Here is a 23,445-nt window from a genome sequence, read left to right as displayed (position 1 = left end):
AATCATACCATGCAGAATAATAGTTGCTGACTGGTTAGCTTTATGCAAGCAGCAGGAGGTTTGCAGGCAGCCTCCACTCACAGGATTAATTGAGTAATATAGTGGTACGGGCTACGTAGTGGTGGGGTGAGCAGGCATGTGTGTGCGCCTGTTTGTGTGCGTGAGGGAATCATTGCTTCCTCAAGAGATGGTGTGAATGGGGTCTTTTGTGTGCGCACGTCACCATGCTTACACCCACTCGGCTAAGCAGGCAGGCTTGAAGTCTTACAGAAACTTTAGCTTGGACATTGTGGCGAAACAACACACCAAATGGAAACAATCAGGGTCGGGGTTAGCAAATATAATCCTTGAGCTGTTTGCTGTGCAGGTCAATCTACTCTGAAATGGCGCACCTAAAAGACTCAAGGCCAGAGGGTCAAACTGTGTGTGTGTGTGTGTGTGTGTGTGTGTGTGTGTGTGTGTGTGTGTGTGCATGTGCGTGTGTGTGTGTGTGTGTGTGCGCGCGTGTGAGTGAAGAGAAAGAGAATATGTGGTCTGTTTGTATGTTTGTGTATTGTTTGAGGAAGCAGATTTCAAATAATGACATAATCAAATGCATGCAAAATGAATGACGCCTTTTTTTAAAGAGTGATTTCAACAAGAGTGAAAGCACAAAACGACTGATTATGCGAATCAGACTGCAGCTTTACTATTTTTGTGGCAGACGTGCTAGTCAACAACAGATCTAAATTAAAGGTGTTTTTGAATGGCAAAAAGACAGTAATTTTTTTTTTTTTATTTCCCCTCCATACCCAGCTTCAGATGCATTTTATAATGCCACAATAATGTAGACTTGTGTCTTGGCTACAGGAAGGAGGAGTGTGTGTGTGTGTGTGTGGGGGGGGGGGTGATCACATCAGACCATCCCCTGCAAGACAACAGTGTCTCTGTCTCTAGGTAAAGAAGCACTCTAAAGGACCTGCATCATTTGATAACTGCCACCACAGGCCAGTTCACTTCAGCTGTGTAAATAGAAACTAAAAGTGGCCAGCAGTGTGGTGAGGCTGACACACTTTCAACTCTGGGTACTTTGAGTACAACAAACGCTCCTTTAAAATGTGCTCCACTTTTATGCTTTTCATAATTGGTGAATAACCAAAAGGAGAAATGGAAAAGGGTTATTAATAAAAGTTCACGTCCATGTCAAAATATGCAGGTTGCAGTGAATGGCTATAAAATCTTTTAGCACGCATGAAGTTTATCAGTGAGAACAGAGATATGTAACATGTTGTGTAACTTCAACTTTATCAGCTCAGTGGGCTCAGCAGTGAGCCGCATATGTTCCAGCTGCAACATCCAGCGCACTAACCAGTGTCAAACTAGTATCAATTACCGAGACTTCCGGTTCAATATTCCAAAGTAAAACACTTTTGTTGTCACAGCATGAATAGTTATCCTCACACCCCCCCCCCCCCCAAAAAAAAACAAAAAAAAAAAAACAATCACGGGCATGTTTTACCTTTATCGCTACATCAGTGTAACAATTTAGGAAGCTAACAACAAAACGGCCATTTAAAATACTTCGTATTTAACATATTACTTGCCTCACTGCCCTGTTCTTTTAATTGGAGGGTTTCTACGTTAGCTCACAGGTATTTCACCCTGTGACATTCAACAGCATTAAATAAACCCAGTAAGACCTGTTTGGGTTCTGAGAAGCATAAAGTTGGTTACTTCCAGAGTACTCTTCATCTTTTTTGTGCAGCTTGACGGCTCAACAGCATCCTTCTCCCCTGCGAATAAACGGACGTCACAAACGACGAGGAAACTTACCGGTAATCGTTTGTGCCAGTCGACCCTTCACCTGTCAGCGGAGACCCGTCTTCAGCTCCCTGTGTTCAGGCTCTGTGTGGCGTGGCTCCGCGCATGAGTTCATCCATCGGCTCTCTCTCTGTCCGCTGATGCTCCGCTCCGCACTGTGAGCCCGGAAGTGACACGCGCGCGGTGCAGACGTGAACGGCGGGCCGACAGGGAGCGCGTGGGGATTCTTTGCGTTATGATTGGACTCGCGGAGGTGGCGCGTGCTAGGGGCCGGCCGACATGGAAGGAAGCCTCCAGATGAGCGCACGGGTCACTGACGGTCAGAAAGAGTGCGAGGCCGCGAGCATGGCAGCCATACGCAAACCAGCGTGCGAACCCCGAAATCATATTGCTGGGCACCGTGACAGGGACCGCGGGCAAATCCAGTGATGGAAAGTCCTGCCTGAGGAGTTTTTATAAATGCATATCATTTATTAGCGCAAGCTGTGTGTGTTTTTTTTAAAAACACACACAGGCAACACTTTATAATAAACACAAAATGTTAAGCATTAGAAAGTTATTAGTAAATAATTTTAAAGCATTATTTCTTAGGAGATGCACTGGCTGTTTCTTCTTTACTCACCTCTTTTCACTCTCTCTGTGTTTATACACCACGCTGCACTTAATGATTAGTTATTAATTTCTGGCTCTCTTCCACAGCATGTCTTTTGTCCTGCTCATATATAAAAAGATTGATGAGAGCATTTTTTTACTTTATGAATGATGGATTAACCGTTTCTAAATAAAGAATGACATCAAGTACTAACAAGTTAGGAGCAATTAATGGTTCATGCTGTCATTTAGAAAGTCTGTAAATGACTAACAAAGTATTTAAGATGAACATTTATACCTGTAATGATTAAGATATGAACTTATTGTTTGTGGGTGTGTTAAAAAGGTTTTATAAATACTTTTTTCATATTGTAATTCATGGTTAATTCAAGCAGTTACCAGTTGAGTATTTTGTGTGAGCTCTTCTAAAGTGAGGCCCATCTATAACTTATAAAAACAAATTAAACTGGAAAGTCAGGAGGAGCTCGAGACTCAAACAAGTCTCAGCTATCGTCACAAGAGGAAAAGGAACAGACGAAGCACAAAGCTACAGAGCGTACAAATATTTATCACAAGATGCAAAGAATAACATTTGCAGAATACTGAAATGGATGTAGGAGCAGACTGTGAGTTTGTAACAGGGTTTAAGAGAGAAAAAGACACACTAAGCAGCTTGAGCCACAGGATACTTTAACTTCAGTATAGTGAAGCTTAATTTAAAATAAAAATATGAATCAGGTTATCAGAAAAAAATAGTGAATATTTCACAGAGCTTCACAAACAAGTGTAAACACCATAAACAAAGTGCCCATCACATTTAACTGCTAATGCAAGAGAAATGTCTCTGGGATGTTTCAGAATTTCGAGTTTCTTTCATTTTGTTCCTCAAGTTCAACTTTCCTCTGGTTTATAGTCAGTTAGCTTTAGTCAGACAAGTCAGTGTCCAGTCTGGTTCAGTTCCAAAACCAAACAACGAAGTCAGGTTGTCCAGAGGTGCACTTTCACACAGGTACATTCAGCTGAAATGAACGAAGAAGTGGATGGTCTCTCTTCAGCACAAGGAAAACGCAGAGCAGCTCCTCAGGGTAAGGAGCTCAGAATCAGGTGACCCTGAATCATCCATTAGTTATGCTGCAATAGGCCTAGGCTGCTGGGGGAGTGTTTTCTTTTTGATTTACCCTTTTTCACTCTGTTTATACCCCACTCTGCATTTAATCATTAGTTATTATTAGTCTCTGGCTCTCTTCCACAGTGTGTCTTTTGTCCTGTCTCTCTCCCCTCACCTCCAAACAGTCACAGCAGATGACTGTCCCTCCCTGAGTCCGGTTCTGTCAGAGGTTTCTTCCTGTTAAAAGGGAGTTTTTCCTTCCCACTGTCACAAAGTGCTTGCTCATAGGGGTTGTTTTGTTTGTTGGGTTTTTCTGGAATTATTGATGGTCTTTACCTCACAATATAAAGCACCTTGAGGCAACTGTTTGTTGTGATTTGGCACTATATAAATAAAATGGAATTGAATTGAATGGCAGTCTGACAAAAGTTAAAGTGTCTTGAGGAAATTAGGTTAGGCCTAAAAAGAAACAGAAGTAAATAAACCTAAAAAAAAAATAGCAGCACAAATGAAACACCCTTTGGTAAGATGCTGTCACCTGGCTCTAAATGTTCTGAAAAGCAAAATTACAAACATGACATTTATGCATACTTTTTCAGTGTGTAGGGTTAATGATATGAGTGGGCCTGTTTTAATGGCATTAAGACCTTGTTAAGCATTTTCAACAGTTATAGTCATTGCATTGCAGCACAGGGACAGGGGCTCGAACCTGCAACCTTCCGGCTGCAAGGCGAGCGCCTACCCACTACACCACTGCCACTGTTATAGCGTCAATTACAACTTCATAGATGGGTTACAATCCAAACTATTAACTAGTGTCATAATTATCAATTTACCATGTGATAAATTGTTCTTTTAAAGTGTTAGAAGAAAATAGGCTATATTGCAAGTTAATATAATTTTAGTATTTCCATCCATCCATCCATCCATCAGTCTTAGGAGTAACTACAGTCATTCCATTACTTTTGGCAGTAATTAGCTATCAATGTAGCTATTTGCCTGTCCAAACTGCATAAAATGCCATAAAACTTCATGCAATTAAATAAAATTACACACAGTGTATCAGTTCTTATAACTTTCTGCTTGCATGTCATTTCTCCTTTAACCCCACTGCATTCATGGTGTCCCACCTATGGAAATCTGAAAGTTAATAAAACACAGCCTGAGCATCTGAACTGCAGAGATAATAGAACAACAGAAGGTTCATAACTTTTTAGCTAATATCCATCAGCCTTCCTACTACACATCCATATGCAGACTGCAGACATGGAGAGGTGGAATAACCATTTGTTAAAACAGTTTGTTGTTTTGATGAAATGACAATGTCATTCTTTCCTCTGTTATATACTCATATTTGCATAACAAGTGGGGGATACCGATAAGAGAAAATGCTGTTGACATTTAGATTTCATGAGGCTGTAAATGTTTGTCAAGCACCATAAAATTTTCTGCGTGCGTGTGTGTGTGTGTGTGTGTGTGTGTGTGTGTGTGTGTGTGTGTGTGTGTGTGTGTGTGTGTGACAGAATAATTATTGATGTAGACCCAAGCACATTTGGAGCAGTGAAAGTGTGAGGCACCAGCGGAGTGATGACTCATTCTGCGCTGGCACACAGTTGATGCAGTGTGATGCAACACCGGGAATCAGACGGCTGATTCACTGGCAGACTTATTTTTGCATAAAAAACAAAATTCTGAAGTGAGGCTTGCTGCCCACTTTCTCCTCTGCCTGAAACTGGTCACAGCAATCCTTCCTTCTTTCCACTCCACCCTCTGATGAATAGGAGAGTAGGGTTAATTAATTATTTCATGACATGAATGCAACAGTTTGATGCTTTTGTATTCATCATTTGATTGCCATCTGTCTTCTATCTGCTCTGCAGAACTCATAACACTTCTTCCCCCATCCCCTTTAAGAATAACAATGTGTATGCATTAAATACACATTTTCGATTTTGACCTATATTTCAATGGAAAAAGAATTATTTGGAGATTTTTCTCTGACAGGTCTCACGCACAGTACCAGTCAAACATTTGGTCACACTCACCACAAACACACTGTGTTTTGCAGCCAGCCCTCACAGAGAGCTCTTTGGTTCTGTTCTTGTTAATGTGAACAACCTTCTTGACACTCCATTATTTCAAGCACATGCACTTTTGTATTTTTTGCCATGGTTACAACAACAAAAAAAAAGAAAGTTGACTAAAATGGCTTTTTTCAGCTGCAGCCGCATCATGGTCAACTATAAGATTAATATAAATTATTTTGAAATGTATATAATGTACAGTAAGAGGATGCTAGAGTAGAGAGCTGGAAATGAGCATAACAGGTGTCGTGCCCCAAATAAATTCGTCTTCTAGGAGGACTTATTTTTAATTTTTATTTTCTAACTAAATATCATTTACTTGGTGTGAACATGTTTTAGTATTTTTTTTAATTAATTTCAATTCTTATTCAGTACTCATTATTTCTACAGGACTTAAAACAGTTAGCAAATCCATAATCAATATGCTATAAATTTGCTAATTTTTTACATTCATAAGTTCACATTAAATTTACATTCGAAAAACTTGCTTTGTGATGTTACATCAAAAAACAAAAAGCCGATTTAAGCATCTTGAAATATTTTCATATTTAACACCAATGATAATATGCAAAACCGTCAGTATTATATATGCCTTAATAAACAGGTTCATATACATGTTATTTATTTATTGCATGTTTCTGTTAGTTAATAAAGTTTTGATAGACCAAAAAAAAACAAAAAAAAAACGTCAGTCAGGCACCTCTGCAGACAGCTACAACCGGTCAGTGGGGTCCTTTTCGCACAGGGCTGAGCAGGATTAGTGGCCAACATGCCGACGGTCGGAGTGAAACGGGACCTTCTTTTTAGAGCTTTGGGCAGAACTTACAGTAAGTTATATTTACTATATTTTTCCGGTAACCGACAAATTGGTCGTCTATTTTCTCGCTTGTTTTGTTGCTTCTGAAACACAGAGTTAGGCCAGTACTTTCTGAACACTGCCTGACAGTTAGCATGGACTGAACAGCTCAGTCAGTGTAACTGCCTTTATTTCTAAATATTAAAGAAAATGCCAATTATTTGATGGCGTGTTGCAACAACTATGAATACCAGTATATTTCAGTTTGTTTTTCTGGCGTTAAGAAAGTAGTGCGTGTTACCGGCATCTCCGTGTTGACTGTCAGCGTGATTGCATCATTTCCCCCGCTGACTGCTGCTGCGACGGCAGCCGGTAAACGTCCAATAATAGTAATGCCTGCCTTTTGTTTTAGCTGACGAGGAGTTTGACGAGCTCTGCTTTGAGTTTGGGCTGGAGTTGGATGAAATTGTAAGTAAATGGCATCAAATATGAATAAAGACATACAGTAGAGCTTTCTTACTGCGTAGATTTCTGGGAAGGATGTAGGGGAAAGCCAGATTTTCTCTGAGATTCTTTAGCATTTGTGTCTGAACTCTGGCATGGTGCCTTACAGACCTCAGAGAAGGAGATAATCAGCAGAGAGCAAGGGGACACTAAGGCTTCAGGAGCATCTGATGTGATCCTGTACAAAATCGATGTACCAGCTAACCGCTATGACCTCCTGTGTCTGGAAGGACTGGTCCGTGGACTGCAGGTCTTCAAGAATAAGTGAGTTACATTTCACTCAGCAGACTGACTGTTAATCGTTACATGTGTAACAGTATAAACTGGATTGTATGAATGTGCATAATGTCAGGTTGTACTTCTAAACAAGTAAGAACAGAATTATTTATAAATTCAATTTAGGGCTTTTTCTCACTTTTTTTTTTTTTTTTGCAAACTTACACTATTTGAATATTGTGCATTCTCCATTTTGAGTTTAGTATATGCAAACTTTGCTTCACTGTAACCGCAGAGATTGTGTTTGTGTTTCAGGCTGGAGGCACCTCGATACAGACATGTTAGCCCACTCAGTGGGGAGCGTCAGAAGCTGATCATCACTAAGGAGGTGGGTGGAGATGTTCAGACTCTTTAACAGCAAAAAATAATTTGTAACCTGAGGCAAGAACCAGTGTGATTTTTAGATGTCTATTGGACCTATGTTTACGGTGTTTCGCTCCCTGCAGACAGAAGCAGTGCGACCCCACGCTGTGGCGGCAGTTTTGAGGAACATCACTTTCACACAGGAGCGCTACGACAGTTTCATTGAGCTACAGGAGAAACTGCATCAGAACATCTGCAGGTGAGAGCACATCAAACACCTACCACGTACAAGGTCAGTGTTTTTCTTGTACTGAACATCCTTTGAAAATTTCAGTATAAGTGCAAGGTGGTTTACTGTAGTATTTGTACAATGAAGAATCCAACATGATGCTGCCCTTACATGTGGCACCTCTTGCTATGCAAATGCACTTAGTCAAATAACTACACGCATAATATAGTTATCTAAAAGAAATAAGAATATTTTTGATGCTGTTCTGTGAACAAATACTTGTTTTGGAAGGAGCCAATAATCTCTAATAATAATATAATATAATATCTTACAGAAAAGCCCTCACGTCCTGCGATTATGTTTTTACTGGTATGGCGCTGACTGCAGAGACCAAAATCATCAGGGTCTTTATAGCCTAAGACTGACATTGCTCATTCCTAAGGATGGGTATCGTTAGGAGTTTATTGATACAGATTTTTTTTTATTAGTACTTTTAATTGGTACTACTCTCCATATTTTGTGTAAAATTTTGTGTAAAATTTACACACACATTGGGAAGTTCACCAGTTTATTTCATCTCAGCTTGTTAAGCAGGTATGAATGGGTATAATAACTTTCTTCTGGCACCACCAGCTGTGGTAATCTCCTCACCACAAAAAACAAACAGAACCGTTGTCAGAACCGTGCACACTAAATTCAAACTCATTTTGGGTGGAGGTTGTCTGCATGACCATCCCACTGATTTCAGCTTTTTTGTTGAGTAAAATTAGAGACTTCTTATTCTTCTACATGTGCTCTTAAACATATTTTAGACTTCACACACATCTCTTTTTGGCTGCAAATGTGAGTAAAATCCTTTCACAATAAACTAGGCAGCAGTTGTGCTGTAATGCTGCATTAAATGTTTGCTGAAGTTGCTGCTGTTGCTTCATTGATGGGTAACTGATTTTTACATACAGTGTATTTTATTTAGCTGCATTTGTATTAAATGCAATAAAGCAAGCTAAATATTCTGCTCTGTTATTGATTGGAGACCACAGAATGTAAATGCAGCCAAACCCAGACGTGATCACTAAGACCAGCAGCTTTGTTATTAGAGGGTATTTTAAATTGATTAGTGTTGCATAAATATCAGTAGAAGCAACATTTACAAGCTCGGGTATCAATTTAATGCTAATCCTACTGTGGGGCTGACTAAAACTCCCTCCTCAGCTAACAGTTCTGATAAGATGTAGAGTTCATCAGCAGCTAGGTCAGGGAGATCAGTCCAACACGGGTCAGAAGAAGATGGGACAGCGGGGGGTGTAGAGCATCTGTTTACAAACATCCCGGAGACAATTTGATAAGCGGCGGTCCAAGGCTGCCAGGGAGCCAAATTCCTGATTCTACGTCTTGTTTTGGTACTGACTGTACTGATTAAATTGTTGACAGCCTTCAGTCTTTCTGGCACCTCTTTGTGGCGAAAAAAAATCCAATTCATCCGAATCTTCTTGGTTCGTTCCTTTGCGGTGCAGAAACAGATAGATACATCTCCAAGATCTTACCCCTCCGAATCAGCTCAAGATATACAGAGTCTGAATTTGAGTCTGTACCTTCCTGCATTCCCGTCATAAGCAGCCTTACCAAAGCCAGACAGCTGCCTAGACTTCCTGAATTGCAACGACAAGCCAGGTATCTCCAGGTCCAATTCGGAGAAATCCCAGTGTCGATAAGCTGAATGTGTGTGTCCTCCATTGATAATACGGCCAGGCACGTCATCTTCCACACCACACAGGAATCCATGACGTAGCCAGCTGGAGTGTCAATAATAAGAGGGAATAGGGTTCTCCTTCCCCCAATCTCCTCATGGTGAAAATTTGATCAAAACAATGGCGTTGAGAGACCAGCTGACCAGATCCATAATTATAAATTCCAGTTCGGAAGTTGTGTGAAGAGACGCTCTAAAGCAGCAAGCAGCAAAGCAGGGGAGAAAGGAAGGGCTGGGGAGAGAAGAAAAGTGTGACCATCTCCGCTGAGAGCTGAAGAGAAAAATGAAAGAACTGTAGTGCCGTCTTGGGCTTAATGTCATTTCATGCCATTTACTATGTTTGTGCAGAAAGAGGAGCCTGGTAGCGATTGGGACCCATGACCTGGACACCATCTCTGGTCCTTTCATGTACACGGCCAAACCTCCAGGAGACATCTGCTTCAAACCGCTCAATCAGAGCAAAGAGTACACAGGCGCCGAGCTCATGAGCCTCTACAAGGTGAGCAGCTGAAAGACTCAGTGTTGGTCATACAGGCAGTTTGTCTTCTTAGCTAACCCACTGGTGCTCTGTTGGTTCTTACAGACAGACAGCCACTTGAGGCATTATCTTCACATTATTGAAGACAAACCTGTGTACCCTGTCATCTACGACAGCAACGGCATTGTTCTGTCTATGCCTCCTATTATCAATGGTGAGTGCTGTACTCTGTTCACATTCTGCTTTCTTTTCTGCCTCTGCTATACACTCTGAATACTTATTAGTATTTGTCCAACTGTGCATTTAAAATCTTCTATGTCTCAGAAAAGTGTTTTTTTTTTTTTCCTCAAAAAAAACTTTTAGCAAAATGTGTATTTAGTATGTGCCTTTTCAAACCTAAAGCATTAAATTATGCAGTACACAACCACTATTTTAGTTTGGTAAGATTAAGATAGCAAAGCACTAACACTTCTTGAGATATTCCCAGTATAATGAAGTGCCATTTGTTTCAGGGGACCATACAAAAATCTCCACAAAGACAAGGAATGTCTTCATTGAGTGCACAGCAACAGACCTGACCAAGGTACGGCTAAGAGGGGAAAACAGTAAATCTGCCATTTATCACCATTGTTGTGACAAACTGACATTAACTTGATTACGTTTCCTACAGGCAAAGATTGTGCTGGACATGATGGTGACCATGTTCAGCGAGTATTGTGCTCAGCCTTTCACGTAAGTCACGTCCATCTCAAAGTCTGGCATCTCTGTTTGCAGATAGACAATAAATGGCATGTCAAAAGACTTGCACTTTCTCAGGATTGAAGATGTTTGCGTTATTGCCTGTGTAGTAGAGATTTAAATCAGCAGTCAGTCACGTGCCATCAGCCGTCACATATATCTACTGGATATCATTTAAAAGCATTTTTACTGCAGTCAGCAAGGTGTGCTAATCGTACTTTATTTCATTGACTTCCTGTCTGTTTCTGTCAAATTTGACCTGGCTATGACATCACTGACTGTTACAATGTGGGTGATGTTTTCTTCTTCTTCTCCCTGCTGGTCTGTCAGGGTGGAGGAGGCTGAGGTCGTGTACCCAGATGGCAAGACCTGCATATACCCAGTACTGTATCATCCACAGTCGTCCTGCACGTGTGCCACTAATTTCTTTGAAAGTCTCCTAATTCTCCTCTCATGTTTTCTGGTTTATACTTCAGGAGCTGGCTTACAGGAAGGAGAAGCTGTCCAGCAAGTTCATCAACCAAAAAGTTGGCATCAAGTAAGTCATTTTATGTGTCAGTGTAATTATTAAAGTTTGAGATAAACATACGATACATGGATGTTTCCGATTTTGGAATTTAACTTTTTTAGTGGGTCTCACACAAACACACACACACAGGCACAACAAAGATAACCTGAGTAAATACAAAATGCTTCTAGTTATACCGGGTACTATTTCCTTTTTGTCAGTAGAAACAAAATGCAGTAGAAACGCTGAAGTATATAACACTGACAAAGCAACTGCGTTTAATGTGACTTATCATGTACCAAAACCAGTCGGTGCAGTCCTAACTCCTCTTTGCATTCAGTTCTCAACATATACAGTCATGGTAAAAAGAAAGTAAACCCACTTCCTGATTTCTTTCTTCTTTTTTGTGTGTATTTATCACACCTATATGTTTCAGATAATCAAACCAATGTTAATATTATACAATGACAACAGAGTAAATACAAATGCTGATTTCATTTATTAAGGAACAAATCTGTCCAAACCTATCTTGTCCTGTGTGGAAAAAGTGATTTGAAAGCTGAGTTCAACTTCACTAGAAACACCCAGGCCTGATTGCTGCCTTTTCACAGAACTGTGTATTTTTTAACCGGTCTATAAAGAGTGCACAGATACTGGCCTATTGGTGAGTTTAGGTAGCTAATCTTTGAATCACCTTTCCCAAAACAATAATTAGTAGCTTTTTAACATTTAGAAGACAGAGTTTTATTAATGTTGGTTCATTTTTGTTGTGATTGTATCCTTCTGGATCCAAGCCAAATAGAAATACTGTAGTTTTAAGTGTAATAGATTTAAAAAAAAAAAAAAAGTTGTAATCCAGTGAAGCAGTGTTTCTGTAGTCCTTGTCCATTTAGAAAATATGTCAGATGTATATTAATTACAGTGGTTTAACTTGGCAGTATTTGTTCACATTAACCAGTTAAAATGTGTTAATCTGTTCAGTTCAATTTATTTACATTACACCAAATCACAACAAACAGCCTACTCAAAATGTTTTATATTGTAAGGTAAGACTCTACAATAATTACAGAGAAAACCCAACAATCAAAACGACCCCCTGTGAGCAGCACTTGGTGACACTGGAAAGGAAAAACTCCCTTTTAACAGGAAGAAACCTCCATCTGCCACCAGCCATCTGGGCTGCTGGTTGGGGGTGAGGGGAGGGAGACAGGACAAAGAGTCTGAGCTGTACATTCAGTCTGTGAATGAGAGTACAAGCTGATTTCCAGTCTGCTCAGGTTTCAGGTTCCAAATCATTGTTCCATGTCCGATAATGTCAATAGGATGTAAAAATGTGTTTTTACTCAGGTTAAATTTTTGTGTCCTTATTGTGATTAGATGGACCTGATATGTATATAAAGTAAAGCTTCCTCTTTGAACGGGCAGTTGTATTTTGTTACATGGTTGTTACATATGTTTGTTTAAAAAGAAAAAAAGGTTCTCAGATAGGGAAAATGGGTTTATTTTACAGCATAACACAACAAAGTATAAAACGCATTTGAGCAGAATGAAGTGTAAGGTGAAGCAAAACCAAAATGTAATGTCCCCATATGAGGACAGAGGGTCTTGGGAGGTTTGGGAGATGCTAATATGAGCTTTTGAAGGATACAGATTTAGAAACTTCTCAAGCCCAAAGCTCAAATGTAGCATCTGCTCTTCCTGTGGTAATAATTTGGTTACCCCATGTGGAGCTATGTTCAGGGTCTTATAAATGTTTTCTCACATCATACTTTTAATCATATGTGTACCTCTTGATTACCAGGCTGCTTTTTCAGTTTTCCCCCTCTGTCAGAGTGTAAATCCATGTGTGGTGGCAGTTTTATGCCAATAAATCCCGTGTGAGCCCAGTGAGAACTGTCTATAGCCACTTTTTACTTTCCATTGAAATGGCTCAGCTCAGTTCATCAGTGTTTGCTTCTGAATTGATATACTTACACTCTGCATTGGGTTCTTAGGTTCACCTGTTTGGTGTCTCAGTAACACGAAAAGTCACTTTTTCCTTCTTCTTCTCGTGACAGTGAGTCAACAGAGAAAATTGCTGAGCTGCTGACCAGGATGTGCCTGCTCTCCCAGGCTACCGGAGTCGGCGATGAGCTTGAGGTTGAGATCCCACCCACTCGCTCAGATGTCATCCACGCCTGCGATATCATGGAGGATGCCGCCATTGCCTACGGTTTCAACAACATTACCCGCACCATCCCACATACCTACACTATAGCCAACCAGGTAGCTGACTGTTTTCGATACATGGTGAATCGTAACCAAATACGATTATACATCTGATTAAGTGTGTGTATTCTTACATATTTGTTCACAGTTCCCACTTAATAAACTGACCGAGCTGCTGAGGCAAGACCTGGCAGCTGCTGGATTCACAGAGGCCCTCAACTTTGCCCTGGTAGGGGGGGAAAAAAAGCAAAAGTCATACTTTGTTGTTGTTGTTGTTGTTGTTTGTGTCCTTAAAAATGCTCAAAGTAATTTGTTCTCCTTCCTGTAGTGTTCTCAAGAAGATATAGCAGACAAGCTTGGGAAGAAGATCTCAGAGACAAAAGCAGTTCATATCTCCAACCCCAAGACTGCTGAGTTCCAGGTAATGCACTAGTAACAATCTACAGCACTTAAACAGAACAGTACTGACCAAATAACCTTAAGTCCTGGTTTATTTGGTCGGGCATTAAATTGGCATTCTGGATATTTAAACTGTACAGTAGGTACAGGTTGCAGTGAAACATGGAAATGTTCCTCTGCCATTCTTCATTTAACGTCCACCTGCAGCCACCCCTTCTTCCATTACTTTTAAAAACTTGCCAAAAATGTCTTTTTGTTTTCTTTGTAAATGTATTTTTGATGCTGAGTCAAAGCTGCTTTGTAGTCAAGTGACTTTTTCTCCTTAAGCTTAAAATGAAGACGGGTAAGACGTTTAATGCAGGGATGATTTTGAAAACTAACCAGAAGCACTGAGCTGTATTGTAATTGTTCCATAAGAGGGCGCCCTCTTCCTTCCTAAAGAACTGCAGCAATGTTTCCAGCTTGACCAGTGTTTTTTTTTTTTTTTGTCCACCAGGTGGCGCGCACCACGTTGCTGCCAGGCCTGTTGAAAACTATAGCTGCCAACAGGAAGATGCCCCTTCCCCTCAAACTGTTTGAGATATCAGATGTGGTGCTAAAGGATGAGACCAAAGGTGGGTGTCAGCATGTCTGAAGTGATGGAAACATTTCATGTAGAGTTGCACAGTTTTGGAGACCTGATGTGCCACTAACGTGTCTGGACAGAGAGTACTCTTTTTAAATGCTGGAGGTGAAACTGTCCTAAACATTATGTAGTAGATACACTCGAGGGGAATCATAATCAGTTTTAGATGAAGAAATAATTATAGAGAAACAATGTAGTGTTGATAAATGTTTTAATAAACACATATGATTAAAAAAAACAAAAAACTCACGAATAATTTTGAGCATATCAAAAGATTGGTGGCAGATGGAGTTATGTTTAGTGGATGTACTGTATGCACTGTTCTTGCTGTCTCTCATAATTCATCTCTCATCCTATCACCCAGATGTCGGCGCGAGGAACAGCCGACATTTCTGTGCTGTTTACTACAACAAGAGTCCGGGTTTCGAGGTGATCCACGGCCTACTGGACCGAACCATGCAGCTGCTAGAAGTGAAGCCAGCCCGTGGAGAGGGCTACCACATTCAGGCTGCAGACGGTAAGAAGCCTAGAGAAGAAGAGGGAGGTGGGAAATGATAACCAGGTCTATAGGAGTGCGTGTAAGGGCTAGCTTTGTCGGTAAATAACTGCAGACTGGTTTTGTACAAAGCAGAGAAAATCCCAACAACAGATTTTAAGCCATGAGATCTTATGTTAATGTGCAAGCTGTGTCATGTGAGGTTAAAGGCAGGTTTGGATGAGATTATGTGAATCCAGGGTTGGTTGTGTTTGCTATCAGAGCATCATGTACATGCTTTATTGTGAGGGCACTTTTGTCGAGGCAGTGACCTGCACAGTTTTGTTTCAGCTCCAGACTGACTTGCAACATCAGTGGTTATTATAACTCTGTAGGAAAGCACACAAGATATACAAGGTCTTGTTTATGTATACAAAGGGGTGACAACAGTGGTTGGCATGGTTAAGAAAATGGATTGAAGAATGAAAGATATACAGGAAAAAACAATAGTGGCCTAAACTGACATTTAGGTATTGAGTTATCATTGACAACGTGCTTGTTACAGATGTAGGCATGCTGAGTGTCAGGATCCATCATTTTCTCCATTCCTGCTGTAGCGCCTCAGCAGGAAGAGCAGGACATTTTTTTCTCTGGCCTGTTGATGGTGTAATCGACCACACACTGTTTTCTTTTTGCTAGCAGACAGAATTGACAAGTATGCACCTTCACTCAATGCAAAGTTAATGGAGGGCATGAACTGTTTCCCCTCTGGCGGGGATGGACTTAATGCACACTGTTACTACAGTAGCTTATATTTTGAGTCTTGATCTGGAATAGACCCATAGGGTTGCTTTTTTTTTTTTTGACAGTCACAGAACTGGAGTGAAACTCAGCTTGTTTCCTTCCTCACCTCGACACTTCCTGACCTCGGCAGTTACTGCTGGAAGAGACTGTGACTGTTTTATCATCGGGTTTAGAAAGCTGCAGAGTGAGCTGCAGACCTCGGTCATCCTAATATCTGAAAGATGTGTGGGAAGGGTTTTAGAGCTCTTTCATTTAAACAACCGTCTGCTACAAATGGAAATATGAATGATGGCAGATGACAACCAAATATTTGTGTTGGTCTTAAAAGTCCTATATCCTATATATATCGGCTCTGTTATTAATAATAGTTTTCTGCTCACTAGCAGCACTAGCTTTCTTTCTTGTTATTATACAAAAGCTACATTAGGTTGGCTAAAAGATCTCATTAGTCTACTTTTACCTCGTGTGTTTATTATACATAAAAGCAGGGAGAGAAAATGGATCAACTTTAAAAAAGGAATAAAGAACCAGGGAAATGTTGTGACTTTATACTGCCGGTATTCATCTTCTAGTCATGGATTAATCTTGCATTCACACTAGGGAAAACAGTGGCTGGAGGCCACGACATTGTGAGCACCTGCAATGAACTTGCAAGCTTGTTGAATTTGAAATGGTTGCTTTGAAGACAGGGTCCAGGTGTGCGACCACTCACAGTCAGTTGCCATCAAAATAACTTTAGTATCAAGATGGTGATAAAAGACAACAATATGGAATCACCCCACAAAGATCATTCTTTGCTGTAAGTTAGTATGTTAACTGGGATTCGGCACCCTCACCTTATGTGTGCAGAGATGCATCGAATACAATGTAGCGTCACTTTTCCATCTGTGCCTCACAGGTGGAAAAGTGAACCTTCCTTAAAAAAAAAAAAAGGTGCGCCTTACTTAATATATTGAGGCTAAAAACATAAAAATAACTCCATACATTTTTCTTTAAGGAGATCACTATTGATGTCGACTGCATTTAAATCATACTAATGCACACCATGCAAACCTGGCTCAAACCCACAGGGATGTTAAACTCAGGGTGCTGCCAACAGCTCAACCTGCTGCTGCATCTGCACTTGCCACCAACATTTGACATGCTGTTATTGTTGGCATCATTCAGTGTCTCCAGTACCTGGCATAAATCCAGTACCATTTTAGCATCAGCTCATAAGGTATCAGAGGTTTCAGTTTTTGTGATATCCCTATTTCTAACAGGTGTTATTTTACTTTCCCTTTTCACCAGCTTTCTTCTACCTACAAATCCAGCAATCGCATCTCCTTACCCTAATATGTCAGTACTTCACTTTCATTCTGTCGAACACAGATAGCATTGTTCCTGTCGTCTCTTGGCTCAATAAAAATAAAAGGTGTCAAATCAGCATTAGTGTTTCATGGGTCACAGGCCAAGAACACCACTTCAGTGCGTCACTAATGATGAAATGCATCTGAGCAACAGTGCAAATTTTCAAAGGGGTTCTCTCCTAAGTCACTGTGAATGAGATGAATGAAGTTAGTCATATTGCTTCAGCACTTGGAGTCTGCTGAGAAATCTGCTGACCTTTATTCTGAAAGACTCTTTTAATCACTGAGAATCTCAAAGCTGTAAACTGTACAGTTCAAGTGAATTTGCTTTTTCACAGTCCACTGATGTTAACATGGTGAGATGTGAGTTGCATAGTGATATTTCCTGTGGAGCTCTGTTTAAATGGCAGGTGTGACTCAGTTTCTGATGCAGTTGATCTGTTCTATGAGACTGCTGATCAGATAGGTTCGACTTCAGGCCAGTCTGTATGCATTCAGGCTGCCATTTTTCCCAGAGGGACTCTGATCCGTTCATTTGAGTTTTAGATTCCGCACTTCACTTTCCTTTTCTTTTTTTTTTTTCCATATTTTCTTCCCCATCTACCCCCCCCCCCCCCCCCCCCCCCCCCCTCTCTCTCTCCTGTGGGCTTGCAAGGTCACGCTGTAGGATATCTGCCTCTACCGGCCCATTCAGACTGCAAATCAATGGGCTCAAGTATCGGTGAATGAGAGATGAGTGCAGAGAGAGGAGTGCGGGGGGCTGAAGGCAGACAGAAGGAGAGGAATAATGGAAAAGATTACAGAGTGCAGATGGGGGGGGGGGGGAGAGAAGGGAAAAAAAACTGTAGGTATGAGAGTGTGCAAAGTCTGCAGTGTGGAGGAAAGCACGGGAGTCACGTCACCCACTGCAGTGCTGAGCTGCGAGACAGACTGGCACATACAGCACCCACCCACGGGTGCTTAGACTGGCCATCTGACTTGGCACAAAGTAACACACTTACTTAAAATGGGAGTGGAAATGGACATCCTCACAGTTTGCTCTCATGCACAACATACTAGAACACACACTCCCACTCAGTCTACCTTCTCCTTTTTTTTCCTCCTCCAGTCTCTATGCACCATTAGCCACACACATGTCAGCGTGTCCTTAAACCCATTACAAGGTTGTGACCCTGTCTAAGAGCCCACCTGATGCAGACACGTGTCCACAGGATGTGTCCATCAGCAGCTCTGCCACTCACTCAGCATCACTCCTCGGGAATACATGTCAGCTGTGTTTCCACCACTCAGTGCAGAAAGGAGGTGAAATGACGAGTCAGGGGACCAGAAGCAGAGCAGAAAACACTTAAATGACAGATGCCCATGTTTCACTTAACAACTGTGTCCAATGCAAGGTCTCGGCCCATTTGTTAGTATCATGTCACCTATATTTGTTCGCTTTCACATCTAGAGCGATCTGTCTGTTTTTTTCTTTTTTAATTATTCACACTGATGTTTACAGACTGAAGCCTCAGATCGACCACACCTGTAAGATCATTTAAAGCATATTTCAGGCACAGTAATGACATTGTGCTCACAAAGTTCTTGAGATTTAGGAACCAGGTGACATTGCTAAGACAGTGTTCCAATGCAGAAACAAGTGATCACGCCTGTCTTTTATGAAGCACCACATTATTCAAAAGTACTTGTAAAAACACTGAGGAATACTTAAATGATTACCCAGGTCGTAAATGTGCATCACAGTTTGCAGATCAGGTTCCTCCCTCAGCAACATAGTCTGTATATACATAGCTTAATCTCTTCCCTCCTGTCCTTTCCTGTGCCATAGAGGTTTATTGGCATCACAAGAGTAATGTCATTAATTTTATTAATTTTTATCATGTTCTAAAAATTCCAGTAAATCCAGAAAACAAACATAATTTCACCTTTAAAATAGGCTGAGCAAATCACATTATACTTCTGGTATTTCCATCAATTTGGGTGGCAATAACAAAAATGTAGATTATCACCAGCTGTAACTGAGAAGTCTTGACAGTTATATTGGTAGTAATTTCAGATGTGTAGCTGCTTGCAGAGTGAGGCATTAATTGCAGTTTGTAGCTCATTAAGATGATTAAGAACGTATGAATTTGCTGTCTGATGATGATGATGATGATAAATTGGCCAGTTGGACTTGCTGATGATGCGCTGATCTAACTGTGGCTTCTGCTCAAAGTTGGAGGAGAGTAGGTGGACGAGCTCAAGTGTAGGATTTTCATTGACTGATTGGTTATTTAAGATGTGCCCGAGCTATTTATATAGTTGCCATGGCATCCTGCTCATGGTGCAAGTAGATGACGTGTGAACCGACGCAAGCACATTCCACCCATTTAACAGCCACTGAAAATAACTGCTAGAGTTTCTCTGTTTTAGCAGCCCAACACATGTTTGAAAGCACATGCATTTGCCTTGTAAGCCTCCATCTGCAGCGATGATGGAACATCTAAGCAGTGGGCTCTGGAACCCATTAGCAAGGCAGCGTGGGAAGAAGCGGTGCACGATGGGAGAATGCCGTGTCTGTGTGTGAGTGTGTGGGGCTGTAGCCATAGCAACCCCTGTATCTTGTTATCTCCTGACAAGTCCGTCTTTCAGTCAGTGTTGTTTTTGGGTTTTTTTGAACGAAGTGAGCAAAACGCCTCTCACACAGACAAAAGTGTTTTGATGTCTGTGTCGATGGAGGCTTTTTCTTCCCATCTGGAGCAGAGTGACCTTTTACTCCTGATGCTGACACTTTCTGCACCATGTGTGAGGGGGATTAAATGCAGTTATGGTCAAATGGTGTCTGGAGGTGGTGGTTTCAGGGTAATGAGCCATGACATTTTCACATAGAGCAGAGACATGAACACTGTATCAGTGATTGATAATAAACAGTAGCAATCCAGCTTCTGGTCAGTCCAGAGAACAGTTTTTCCACTTCCTAAGGGGTTTTCCTTGGAATAAAAATATTCACAGGAAGTAAAGGCTTTCTAGTTTCTGGATTTGTTCGGAATGGCTAATCAGTGATGATGAACGTGGGTGAACAAATGATGATTAAGAAAGGCAGCACAGTGTTGCCCACACTCTACAACTGACTCGTGTTCATTGTGATGTGAAGCAGGAGAAACACCAAGCATGTCCAAGGAGCTGGTAAGACGCTTCATTTGGACATGTCGCAACTGTGGCAAAAACAGGAGCCAAGAAACACCCAGATCACAGATGGTGTGCGTAGATAGTAACGCTAGTGGGGGGGGCAAAAAAACAACTAAAAAAAGTTTGTCAGTAAGGTATTAAAAAAACTAGCAGGGGTGATAATTCAACAACAAAGGAAGTTCTCACAAGAGAAGTTGGTGCCAGGTGTAGGTGTTAGCATCCAAATCCTGCCAGTCTAATTTAAGCTGTTTTCACATATTAACTGTGGGGAGATCAGATCAGGCCGATGGGCCTCATTAACAAACGGTGTGTACACACAGATCCGTGCCTACATTCACTCAAATCTGGGATTCATCACTATTTTCTTCCTTGAATTTGTTCAAACTCTGCAAACACATTTTGAAAAGCCTCAGATCACCTGCATGTACAAATGCTGAAGACAGTTGATGGCCTTAGAAAATTTCAACCTTAAACTATAATAATTTTATCTCTGGCATCCTTTATTATCTTGCGAAACAAAAAATTCTCAGAACAATAAGCAATTAAACGTCCACCTGTCTGTCCAGCAGGCTGGAGCCTGTCCGAGCTGTAATAAGGTGAAAGGTGGGGTAACCCCTAGACAGGTCACCAGTCTGCAGGGCTAACACAGAGAAACCATTCACACCTACAGCCAATTCAGAAACGCCAGTTAAGGTAACATGCACGTCTTTGGACTGTAGAAGGAAGCCCACAGGTACAGGGAGAGCATGCAAACTCCACACAGAAAGTCCCCAGCCAGCTGGTGGATTCAAACCCAGAACCTTCTTGCTGAGAGTCAGCAGTGCTAACCGTGCTATCAGAATTCAATGTAAAGAACAGCAAATACTGACCAACGAGGTATAGGCTAAAGCTTGAATAGATAAACTATTATACCCGCCCTTTTTGCATATGTTCAGTTTTATTTATTTAGCCCCAGTTCACAACCATAGCCATTTCAATATGTTATATATTTTAAAACCCTACAGTATTTCACTAATAGGTTTCACCAACACAGAGACCAAAGAAAAAAGAAGGAAAAGGCTTAAAGATTTAATTAACAATGGTGATCACACTTCAGTTTGAAATGCTTAGTATATTAAAACCACGTTCATTGAGAAGACTTTGATCCTTGCTGGGTGCTTACTCTTAATTCTAATGTCCTGGAAATGCATAAGAATTAAGTAGAGTGGGCAATTATTTTTTTCCCAAGGGGCCACATGAGAAACTGGCAGTGTTGTGGAGGGCTGCACCAATAAGCTGAACTCAATTCTGCTCAGTATTAATTTTGTCTTATAGTTAATCAGATTCACTAACATTCTCACTGTGTTAGAAACAAAATTGCCCATTACAAAAGAACATATCTATATTCATAACAGAGAATGAGGCTCGTGGTCCGTGTTGTACACATGGTCTCACTGTTAGAATCAGTCCGTTCGTTTTAGACGAGCTGCCTGGAGCTCCTTAATGTCTAGAAAAGTCCATGGTTGCGGCGTAAGTTTGAAAACGGCCTCAGTGAGATCGAAGTGAGGCCAAACTGTTATTTTTTTATTTCCCTTTCAGATTGCACCTTTTTCCCCGGTCGCTGTGCAGATATCTTCGTCCATGGAAAAAGAGTCGGGCGTCTCGGAGTGCTCCATCCAGATGTCATCAACCGCTTTGAGCTGACAATGCCCTGCTCCGCACTGGAGATGGACATCGAACCCTTCCTGTGATTTCACCTTCCTAAACCTAAAATGTTGAATAGTAGTTTGTTTGGTGTGTTTTGCTGAGGTGTGCTGCAGATGATCGGAAAAAAAAAACAGTCTGTGCAGGATTAAGTGGAAACATTGTTTTATATAAGAGTAACAAGGCTGTTTTTACTGAAGCCAGAAGAATTAAAAATTAACAAGACTCCATTGTGTTTTGTAGCATGTGTTTGTGCGTCTGTGTGTGGGCTTGTGCATGCACGCCTGATCTTAATTTAGCCTACTTGTGCCTTGGGGTTAGTGCATGGTAATTAAACTCAGTGACTCATTACCTGTTGCTCTGTTGCCTTGGTTCTTCCAGTGGCCACACTGCTGAAACCCCCCTCACACACGACGTCCCCATGACGGAAGCGATCAAACACAAGTTCCCCATACAGGATGAATCCCGGCAGATCGTTCTCTCCCGCCCAACTTCCACAAAAACTGTGTTTGGTGACGTGAGCACACAAGTGGGCCTCAAAGCTCTCAGTGATTTTCTGTCTGACAAAAGCTACATTGAGGGCTTTGTGGCGTCCCAAGCTGACATGACTGTATTTGATGCCATCCCTTATCCGCCCTCACCGACGCTCTGCCACCTCTGGCGCTGGTACAACCACATCAAGTCCTTCCAGACAGAAAGAGCTCATCTTCCATCAGCCAAGAATCAGTTTGTCCTCCCAGCTACTCCCCCAGCCACGCCGAATGATGCCAGTGACGGCGAAGACATTGACCTTTTTGGGTCGGATGACGAGGCAGAGAGCGCAGAGGCGGCCAGAATCAAGGAGCAGCGCCTCGCCGAGTATGCCGCCAAGAAATCCAAGAAGCCAGCTCTCGTCGCCAAGTCCTCCATCCTGCTTGACGTCAAGCCCTGGGACGACGAGACAGACATGGGCAAGCTGGAGGAGTGCGTCCGTAGCGTCAGCATGGACGGGCTGCTGTGGGGGCAGTCCAAGCTGGTGCCAGTGGGTTACGGCATCAAGAAGCTCCAGATAGGATGTGTGGTGGAGGACGATAAAGTGGGCACTGATCTGTTGGAGGAAGCCATCACCGCCTTCGAGGAATATGTTCAATCTGTGGATGTGGCTGCTTTCAATAAGATCTGAATCATTCAGACAGAATGTGCCATCTGAGATTTACTGGTCTTGGTTTAAGCTAGGCGATGAAACACAATGTTCAGTTAATATTCCAGCATCCCTGTATTAAAATAACTAAAGCTCAGGTGCTTTATTTCTTTATCCTTTGATACAAGTACAAAAGATTCTTGCTTTCAGACATCAATTAAAGCCATTCTAACTTCTGACTCGACTGCTTTGAATCTTTTTTTATGCATCATGTTTTTTTGTTTTGTTTTTTCCCCCAAATCAGGTAACAAATACACAGACTTCCACAAATCCTCTGCATCTGTTAATACATTACTGGCAAGTCAAAGAGACATTTGTGCAGCCAGTAGACACTCTTATGAAAGAAGGCCAATACACCCTGTAAATGAAGTCTGACAGGTGCTCTCGCATTC

The 23,445-nt window shown here is 41.4% G+C and overlaps 2 protein-coding genes across 3 annotated transcripts in view; one reads left to right on the top strand and one right to left on the bottom strand.

Moving 5' to 3' along the window:
- acsl3a (acyl-CoA synthetase long chain family member 3a) overlaps window positions 1-1,987 on the bottom strand; it is a 42,210-nt gene extending 40,223 nt beyond the window's left edge. The window contains exon 1 of the mRNA XM_030744950.1: window positions 1,813-1,987. The gene's annotated coding sequence lies outside the window, so the exon portion shown is untranslated. The remainder of the gene's footprint in view (window positions 1-1,812) is intronic.
- Window positions 1,988-6,287: 4,300 nt separating this feature from the next.
- Window positions 6,288-23,232, top strand: farsb (phenylalanyl-tRNA synthetase subunit beta). Of its 2 annotated transcripts, XM_030744707.1 has the most exons (18): window positions 6,288-6,410; window positions 6,792-6,847; window positions 6,993-7,147; window positions 7,415-7,487; window positions 7,606-7,721; window positions 9,787-9,937; window positions 10,022-10,130; window positions 10,429-10,499; window positions 10,587-10,648; window positions 10,985-11,036; window positions 11,131-11,192; window positions 13,220-13,427; window positions 13,519-13,599; window positions 13,699-13,791; window positions 14,266-14,383; window positions 14,759-14,911; window positions 21,769-21,916; window positions 22,255-23,232. In XM_030744707.1, exons 1-18 carry the CDS (start codon window positions 6,353-6,355, stop codon window positions 23,033-23,035), a joined length of 2,547 nt encoding a protein of 848 aa, XP_030600567.1. In that variant the 5' UTR covers window positions 6,288-6,352; the 3' UTR covers window positions 23,036-23,232. The 2 variants fall into 2 exon arrangements, with proteins under 2 accessions (XP_030600567.1, XP_030600568.1); XM_030744708.1 differs by lacking the exons at window positions 13,699-13,791; window positions 14,266-14,383 and having other exon boundaries at window positions 13,519-13,540; window positions 14,855-14,911.
- The last annotated feature ends 213 nt before the right edge of the window (window positions 23,233-23,445 follow it).

Source organism: Archocentrus centrarchus, chromosome 13, assembly GCF_007364275.1.
Source record: "Archocentrus centrarchus isolate MPI-CPG fArcCen1 chromosome 13, fArcCen1, whole genome shotgun sequence".
NCBI lineage: Eukaryota > Metazoa > Chordata > Actinopteri > Cichliformes > Cichlidae > Archocentrus > Archocentrus centrarchus.
This window is presented reverse-complemented; position numbering and strand designations above follow the sequence as displayed.

Bases quoted from the DNA above. Each gene is read 5' to 3' on its own strand.
- farsb (XM_030744707.1), top strand. From the start codon at position 6,353: ATGCCGACGGTCGGAGTGAAACGGGACCTTCTTTTTAGAGCTTTGGGC. The intron at 10,500-10,586 runs GTACGGCTAAGA...CGTTTCCTACAG, and splicing joins CAGCAACAGACCTGACCAAG to GCAAAGATTGTGCTGGACAT. The intron at 14,912-21,768 runs GTAAGAAGCCTA...TTTCCCTTTCAG, and splicing joins CCACATTCAGGCTGCAGACG to ATTGCACCTTTTTCCCCGGT.